Consider the following 9,194-nt stretch of genomic DNA (forward strand, 5'->3'; position numbering starts at 1 on the left):
ACGCCATCTGATGAGCGTCAATATAATATCATGTCAAGTTTATAATCTATAATATATGTCAACTATGGCAACTATTTTTTGTTTGTTGCATATCGTAACACACACATATATATATATATATATATATATATATATATAAATCCCTTATATTAAGAGATTCCTCCAAGTAACTTTATTTGAATGACGCTCTTTAGGGTACTTTACGATTTTTTTTTCTAACGATTCAAATCATCTATTTTTTAAGTCTTCATTCATAGATCATCTTTGAAAAAATTAGACAAATCGGAAACTGTTTAAACATCTAATTGTGTCCTACAAAAATCAATGAACACGGTGCTTCAATAAAGTACTAAAATTTTAGTAATTTAATTGAGTGGTCAAATGATATCGGATTCAAGTGATTTTTTGCAAAGATGGTCTTCGAATGAATATCTACCAAATAGATTATTTGGATTAATGAAATACAATGTATGGTAGGCCTTACAATGATGTCTCTCAAATAAGCTTATTTAAGGGATCTCTCAAAATATATATATATATATGGTCAAAAATGGCATCTTGTTTGTTTCCAATAATTCATAATGCTCTTCAAAGGGATGAAAATATATGTTGATGCACAAATATATCTCTTTTTAAGACGCTGATACCGACAATAGGGTCGAATTAATTTCGTGAAGTTTAAAATTTGGACCCTCAATCTTCTAATATGGTGTCTCTGACCTGACCGATTCTAATTATTAGAAATTATCGAAACGAACAAAAAAACACCTCGACAGTTGAAATTGCGTATAAATAGGTACAGCCACAAAGAGGGAAACATATCAAGAAAGAAAAAGAAATGAGTTGGTTATTAGGAGACTCGATGTTCACTGTTTCAAGCTCTGTGTGTGTGTTCCTTGTAATTCTCTTAGCTCTCATCAGGATCTTTCGCAAAGTATGGTGGGTTCCAAATCGCATACAGAAATTCATGGGTCTGCAAGGAATACATGGCCCTGCTTACAGACTTGTCCATGGAAGCACCAAAGAAATGATGAGCATGAAAAAGGAAGCTATGAGCAGGCCAAGAAACATGTCACATGACATATTCCCTACAGTTCAACCTCATACTCACCAATGGACCAAAATATATGGTACGTAGAAACTCTTCATTAATTAACTTTGGTTTTTATAAACCTTTAATTAGTTCAAAGATAAATTTTAGTCTTTTTGTTGCAACAGGGAAGAATTTTCTTCAATGGCAAGGTACTCAACCTCAGTTGCTCATTGCGGAACCTGAGTTGAGCAAAGAGATACTAAACAACAAAGATAGGCTCTTTCGAAAACAGAAGTCCCAAGGCTATGTGAAGAAGCTATTTGGAGAAAGCATTTCCATGGCAGAAGGTGAAAAATGGGTCAAGTTAAGAAAGCTGGCCAACCATGCCTTCCATGGAGAGAGCTTAAAAGTAAGCTATTTTTACTATATATAAAAAAAAAAATAGTTTGAAGGGGAAAAGTTAAATTTTCTATCGTGTAAATTTGGTTATTGACCGCATGATGTTGTTGTGTTAATAGGGTATGGTTCCTGATATGATAACTAGCACTGAGACAATGCTACAAAGGTGGAAAAATCATGAAGGCAAGGAGATCGAGGTCTTTGAAGAATTTAGGTTGTTGACTTCAGAAGTGATTTCTAGGTCAGCATTTGGCAGCAGCTACTTAGAAGGGAAGAGAATTTTTGATATGTTGATGGAGTTGACCTCCGTTATTTTCCAAAATGCTCTCAGGCCCAGGTTTCCTGGCATCAGGTAGCTTCTTTTACCTAAAATGATACCAAAAGAATCCACCATGTTTCTTTTAGCTATTGAAATTTACACTTGTGAGCAGCAGAGAAGTATTCACAACAAATTTACACTTCTCATGTTTAGTCTATCATTCAAATTTGCAGTATGTTTTACAAAACCAATGCTGAGATCAGAGCGGACAAGCTTGAGAAGGGAATACGAGACACCATAGCCGAGATTGTTAAGAAAAGAGAAAACAAGGCCATGACTGGAGAAGCAGACGAGTTTGGGAGTGATTTTCTTGGAGTACTTTTGAAGGCTCATCATGATACCAATGAAAACCAGAGGATTTCGTTCGATGACATTGTTGATGAGTGCAAGACGTTTTACTTTGCTGGACAAGAAACCACTAATGCTCTGCTTGCTTGGACTGTCTTTCTCCTGGCACTCCATCCGGATTGGCAAGAGGAAGCAAGAAAGGAAGTCCTACAATTATTTGGTCGACAAACTCCAACTCTTGATGGCATTTCCAAACTGAAAACGGTAAGAAAGTTAACCAGTTGATTGCTAGCTTATCTAATTACAGGCAGAATCATTGTTCTCAATTAAGTTTTGAAATCCTGATTTTGTTCATTGTCTAATGCAGATGAGTATGATCATCAACGAGTCTCTAAGGTTATATCCTCCGGTTGTTTCCCTAAATAGGCAAGTTGAAAAGGATGTTAAGCTGGGAGGGCTCATTATTCCGGCTAAGGCTGAATTGCACGTCCCGAATCTTGCATTTCATCATGATCCTAAATTCTGGGGAAAAGACGTGAACCTTTTCAAACCAGAGAGATTCTCAGAAGGGGTTGCTAAAGCTACTAAAAATAACACGGTCGCCTTCTTACCCTTTGGATTGGGACCTCGAACTTGTGTGGGCATGAACTTCGCAAACGCAGAAGTAAAGATTGCTCTGGCAATGATTCTACAGCGCTACAGCTTCACCCTTTCCCCTGGTTATGTCCACTCACCAATTCAGTATATGACAGTTCGGCCACATCGTGGAGTTCAAGTCATACTGCACTCACTGTGAAACGTGAAGACCAAAATTCATTAATTTCAATAAATGTTGCACTTAATTTCTCCCCTTCCCTCCCCCTGGTTATGGTAGCTTTTTTATTTTTCAGCAAAGACGAAATAATAAATGGAATGATTTCTTCTTCTTTTTTGGGGTAAATCTCACTTTATTATTCTGGAGTTTACCGACCTTCAGACTTCACTACACGAAGTTTCTTTATATAAGCAACAGTTTAAATTAGGGGTGGGCTCGGTGTGGTTTGTTTTGGTGTTGAGCCAAAACTGTACGCCGAACCGAGAGCCTCAGTGGAGGAAAACACAGCACCGACACCAAACCAAAGCACCAGAAAATTGGTGTTGTCAGCAAACCGAACAAACGGTTTGGTTCAAGGTCGGTTTCGTTATCGCGCCGAACAAAGTCGCTTCCACAGCCTCAGATCTGTGTGCGGCTGCGATGGAGGTGAAGGGGAGGAGTCAAGGCAGAGATGAAGTCGAATGAGACAATGTAAAACAGTGAGAGGAGAGAAGATACAAGGAAAGAGATTCAACCTAAACACAACCTAAACTACTCTAAATTAATATAATCTACGGGAATCCTGACAAAATTATATATATATATACATGAGATTCAAATTTAAGTGCAAAAGGACAAACTCCCTCCCTGACCAACTAGCCTAGCTCATGTATGCATCTTTTATTTTCTTTATATTCGCTTTAATAAGGATCAAAATGTTAAGTTCGATGACAAAAAATGGGAGGGGATGTCTTCAGGAGATTGGGGGTTTGCTACAGAGAACCCCCCCTATTTTTTAGCCTCCTATAGGAAAACAAGGAAAGCATTACCACAAGGATTGGCCTGAGAAAGCGGAGAGCCTTAAATTAGTCACCCAGAAAAATCTGTGGGGCAAATGGCAGTACAAGGCCAAACAAAATAAGCAAGTTAGCATTTGTACATTTGAAACAATAATTTCCTTTGCTAACTACGAGAGACTACAACTGATTTACAATATAGATTTGTCACCTGCTAAAATCAGGTTGAAAAAATGCCAATGGATCCAATGACGAATCTGAAGCTATGAGGCAAATGCATCTGCCGCCAGAAAAAGGGAAAAAAAATACCTAATCTATTGCAATCGGAAAATCGATCAATTGTGAAACAAAATTCAAACTATGTGTTCAACAACATGAAGTTAATAAAAGTTTTTCCTTCATGCGAGATATAAGCTTAAATTTTTCCTCGGCTTCAACCTGTTGGCGTACGTCAGTTCTTGATGCCCGGTCTGGGTGAAATTTCAGCAATGCCCGTTTATAAGCTGCATGCACCTGAAATCGCCATTCCCAATAAAATAATTTAGATAAAATATATGAATGCATTGAAACCCGCATAGTTCAAATTTTCATAACCCATTCAACCAAAAACTACCAAGAACCTAAAGCATCTTAGATCAAAAACTTAATTTAACTTACCTCATGTGGCAGAGGACAGAAGCCAGCCCCCACTTGTATTCCTAAGCCACGAAGCAAAGAAGCCATATCGATACATGTCAATTCCAATCTTTTAAGCTCCTTCCTTATTTCAGCACGAAGTTGGTCTTTCAAATTTAAATTTTCTTCATCCTGAATATGGCATTATTTAACACATCAGAAATATCCAATCAATTGTACTTGATCTTAAAACAATATAGAGAGTCCTTTAAACTTGAAAAGTAAATAAATAGCTAACTGTTGTATCAGGGAGAAAAAAAAGTCAAGACAAAATGAAAAGCAGCATTCAGGGAAAAAATAAGATATGATGAATGAATATTGAATATATGAATACAAACCTTCTTTTGCGTCTCTCTTACTTCTTCCACACGTTGCTTTTGCCTTCTCTGCATGTCTAATAACCGCATGTTTTCAGCCTTTCTCCTCTTGCGTAATCTTTGTGCCTCTTCTGCCTGAAAAACAGAAATATACTCAATGTCAGGTCAAGTGGTCATTCACTACAGACTACTCATTTTTAGTACAAAAGCTCCTTTCAAGCTCAATTTGTACCAACAGAAAGCTATTGAAATGCACAAAAACTACAAGAAACAAAAAGTGTATGGATTATAGTTAAAATATTGGTTGGATTATGTCGAGCATGTATAAATACATTGCATATGAAAAACATTAAAATATTGGTTGGAATTTATCAGAACCCCTATAGAAAATCATAATATGTACTAGGGCAGACTGACTATAATACTCATTAATGAATAAAATTAACTTAAACTACCAGTCACAAAAAGCCAAGTGGGAAGGTTCAACTCACAAGAAGGTAGAGGGTGAAAAAGGGAAATTGGCGCTTATTTTTGTGGTAGTCTAAAGGCCCGATGGACCAAAATAAACAAACATGAACTTGAATATAAAAGTAAAACAAAAAAGCTATGTATGCATGTGCAGAACCTGAACTTGTAAGACTTGCTGCCTGGATGCCATTTCTTCTTCTATTGCTCGCTTGTATTCAGCAGTCTCCTTGAGCTTCTCTCGATCAGTGATTATATCTCCTTCTACAGTGGCTGCATCTCTTTGGACAGGACTCACGTAACCATCTTCAGTTTGTAACATATCCCTTAAATCACATGATTCTTTCCCTCTTTCTGAATCAAATCCCCCCCGATCACTACTTACTCCATTACACGATACTTCCTCAAAGTCTACCATCACATTCTCCTGGGAACAAGGTTTTCCATGGACAGCACCAATTTTGTTTTCAGAAGGGGTGAAACCACAATCCATCTGTGTTTCATCAGATGGTTGTCCAGAAACTGTTTTGTCCTTTTCCTCAAAAGCAGCTCCATTTCTGCACTCCTTTGGCAAATAAGTATTGCAACTAGAAAAAGCATCATGAAATTCATCATTCTTCTTGCCCCTTAATTCAACTCTGTCATGGTCACCAGGCATTTCACCAGAATGTTTGTTTCTGCAGGAAAAAATTTCATCATTCAAAACACTAGGTTTCCCTTTATCATTGTTAGAACCCGGCAAGGAATCAGAAAAACTAGTTTCATCCCTGAACTTTTGCACATTATCCATAAAAGAAGTCCCTGTATGTTTAGATAGGTCTTCCTTAGACCACAAGGGAGGCTCTTCAGGACTTTGTTCTTCTTCATTATCATTTTGGGAACTCTGCCACTCATAAATAAGGGGATCTTCTTTTGGGACATTCTGATTTGATTCCACAGAACCATCCATTTGGGGACCAAAAGAACTACCCTTCCCGTGGCCATCACGGGTTCCCATAAAGTCTGGAAGGTTTTCCTTTTCATAATTTCCATTTTTTGAACTTGAACAAACAGGGACATCTTCCTGTGCTGTCCTATTCTCTACTTCAACATTAGCATGGTTATCACTATGAGATCCAGATCCACTAGCTCGATCAGCTGAACCAGACTGACCATTATGAACAACATGTTTTCTCTTTTGAGAAGCTTTTTCCCAATGTTCATGAAGCTTCCCATAAGACCCTTCTATTAGCTCGCAATCAGAATAATCACTATCAGATGAATCACTCTCAGACTCAAAACCTAAACCATAACGATTTCTGCCAGGAGCTTTACCAGAGCGGGTTTGTTTGCAACTTGACCGCTTTAATGCAGAACCCTTCTCCTGGACAACCTGACATTCATCGCCATCTGAAGCTACAGAATTCTGCCTATAGTTAGAAGCAGGAAAAGAACTTTTGCTTGAGGTGGCATCACTATCCAGGTCTCCAACCTCTTCAACAGAGATTACAGGAGTAACGTAATTATCATCATCATTGTCATCATCTATATAGATGAAACTACAGAATTTAGATTTTCCATCTTTTCTCAATGTACTGGAACCTCGTGACTGTGGCTGTAAAGACTCGGGATAATCAACATCGATGACATCTTCATCCTCAAGATCAATGAACACAACTTTATCAACATCCCCTTTAACCTTGCAACTTTCCACAGTTTTCTTCCCAGAACAACTTCTGAGTTCAGAAAATTCTCTTGATGGTCCTCTCCTTCTCATCTACTTCTGCATCCAAAAAAAATGAGAGAAATTTGAGTTCCCATCACATACATTTCAGCCTTCTTGGCTGATAAAATAAATATTGGCAATCAAAATCCAAAAAATATGTACTGTAAAAACATAATAATAAATGGAAATGGAAATGGAACCTTTTGCACAAAGGTGATAATTTCATAGGACTCATCTAAGCATGCTTATAAGTATACAATTCAATAGACTCATTTAAACATGTCTATAAATATAGAATTCAAACGGAATCAATATTGGCATACCCTGCATGCTACTTAGTTGAAAGAAATTAGCTAAAGACAAGGAATAATTGTCAAGAACTTAGATAAAACTTTCATGGGCAGATACCGCTTTTCATGTCAAGTAAGTTTCATCAGGTAAGCATTACTCCTAAGAAATCTGAAGATCCAAATGGATGAGCCTTGTACGACCAGTTTACTACAACCAATTCTCATCAAACAAACTTTTAATGTGTCTTTGTGTTTGTGTCTGTAATTATGATGGAAATAGGTCATCAAAGCACACATTCATCTTTAACTCGTACAAATGCCAAACCAGTGGCTTGCAAATACAAAAACTCTTCACCTAAAAATCTGTTAGGTCTTGTTTTCAGTCGAAGCAAATATATTATAGGTGAATAACACCAATGAAATCTCGAATACGCAATTGAAACAACGACCCAATAAAGTTTAGGCAACTCTTACTTGAAACCCTAAAGAAAGAAATCAAATTTCAACCATTTTCAACGAAACAAAGCATAATCGCTTACCGAAGGGAATTGCATAACAACCAAACCCTAAATTCAATCAAAAACTCAGGGAGCCTATTGAATAAAATCATTTATCACGAATCCATAAATTGACGCGTAAACATAACGAAGACACGGAAATTCAAGGAATCATAACCGAAAGCTGAAAATTGGACAAATATGCAGAAAATCACATGTAAAAAGGGACGACTGAACCTCACCTTTCAAGGAATAAAACAGGGGGAAAACCCTAGCTCTTCGTAGACGAAGCTACCACAGTGAAATACCCAAAGAAAAAGAGAGAGCTTCAGAGAATACGGAGGATAGCGAAGTCGATATTTCCCTTGGGAGGGTTTTGAAATTGAAACCAAAATGTTTTGGCACCAAACGTACGAGCGAAATCAATTAACGAAGACATGAACAGAAAAATAAAATAAATAAATAAATAAATAAAACGTTGAATATGAAAAGATATTGCGACTGTGGTAAGTTGCGTCAGCCGTGAGGGTAGCAAGCCTCACATACGAACCACATTCACGCTTTATAGTCAACAAGTCGTCAACGAATGTGTTGATTGGTTTGTGATTTCCTACAACCTTACGCTAACATTTTAGTCGCGGTGAAGACTTGGAATTTATTCCATTTTTAGAATAAGACTTTGTATTTATTTCTGGTTAAGACCAGCCTGCCAGCCTCAGGGCTTAATCCTGGTTTTTTTTTTTTAAGTATTGTTTAACGAACTCTAAAATTAACTGAGTACATCCTACTATCCAACTATTTATTAAATTATTAATTTATCATAATATAAAATGACCAAAATGGATATATTGAAATCTCAAACAAATATAATTTTAATAAGTACACCCTACTTACCATATTAAACCCTAATTAAACGTAGAGAAGTTTTGGCATTGCTAGAAAAGCGTTCATCACAAATTTAATTAAACGTAGCCAAATATGATTACATCGCCCCATCACTTTTAGGCGTTCCTTGGAGATCGGACAATGGTAGCTAATTATTAAGCGTATGTTATGTTCTGTTGTATAAACGACAGTTTAGCATATTAGCCAACAAGCTATCTCCCAGAGCCAACAATCTTCGGTTCAATTTTACACTTACTGTACAAAGAGGATCACGTTTTAGACTAATGATTTGTTGAAGGCAATCCCAGTTGATCATGCCTCTTGCCAAATTGTGACGTTTGTTAATAGATATATCAAGGGTTTTTTTTTGTCATTAAATAGGGTGTATTTAGTTAATTTTATATTTTGATTAAACTATTAGGGTGTACTTAGATCATAGAGGGGTCGTTTCGGTACGGCGGACTGTCATGAACTGAACTAAATGCTAGTACTGTCTTGGATTAGCTTGGCTTGGCATAAGCCGAATAACACTAGTACAACGTTTTGGTGTATGTTTGATTGGACTAGGACTAGAACAATTTTTTTATTATATATTTTTTTGACTTTTCTTCTCTCACCATCTCTTTCCTCGTTTTCCTCTTTGCTTCACTTTCTTTTCTTCCCATCTACATCTCTTTCATCTTCTTCTTCTCCATTTTCTCCCCTCTTCTTCTGTCTACTTTTCTTTTTCT

The 9,194-nt window shown here is 36.9% G+C and overlaps 2 protein-coding genes across 3 annotated transcripts; one reads left to right on the forward strand and one right to left on the reverse strand.

The window, feature by feature from the left end:
- Nucleotides 1-812: 812 nt before the first annotated feature.
- LOC110765571 (cytochrome P450 CYP749A22-like) lies at nucleotides 813-2,979 on the forward strand. The gene is made up of 5 exons (XM_021968712.2): nucleotides 813-1,130; nucleotides 1,219-1,442; nucleotides 1,552-1,784; nucleotides 1,925-2,303; nucleotides 2,407-2,979. The coding sequence occupies exons 1-5, from the start codon at nucleotides 839-841 to the stop codon at nucleotides 2,833-2,835; spliced, it is 1,557 nt and encodes a 518-aa protein (XP_021824404.1). The 5' UTR covers nucleotides 813-838; the 3' UTR covers nucleotides 2,836-2,979.
- A 738-nt stretch (nucleotides 2,980-3,717) lies between these two features.
- On the reverse strand, nucleotides 3,718-8,057 carry LOC110765569 (Chaperone DnaJ-domain superfamily protein). Of its 2 annotated transcripts, none has more exons than XM_021968708.2 (5): nucleotides 7,821-8,057; nucleotides 5,253-6,848; nucleotides 4,643-4,756; nucleotides 4,287-4,436; nucleotides 3,718-4,142 (listed from the first exon to the last, which is right to left on the reverse strand). In XM_021968708.2, exons 2-5 carry the CDS (start codon nucleotides 6,840-6,842, stop codon nucleotides 3,996-3,998), a joined length of 2,001 nt encoding a protein of 666 aa, XP_021824400.1. In that variant the 5' UTR covers nucleotides 6,843-6,848; nucleotides 7,821-8,057; the 3' UTR covers nucleotides 3,718-3,995. The 2 variants fall into 2 exon arrangements, with proteins under 2 accessions (XP_021824400.1, XP_021824398.1); XM_021968706.2 differs by having other exon boundaries at nucleotides 5,247-6,848; nucleotides 7,821-8,045.
- Nucleotides 8,058-9,194: the final 1,137 nt, after the last annotated feature.

Source organism: Prunus avium, chromosome 1 (assembly GCF_965620075.1).
Source record: "Prunus avium chromosome 1, drPruAviu1.hap1.1, whole genome shotgun sequence".
Classification (NCBI taxonomy): Eukaryota; Viridiplantae; Streptophyta; class Magnoliopsida; order Rosales; family Rosaceae; genus Prunus; species Prunus avium.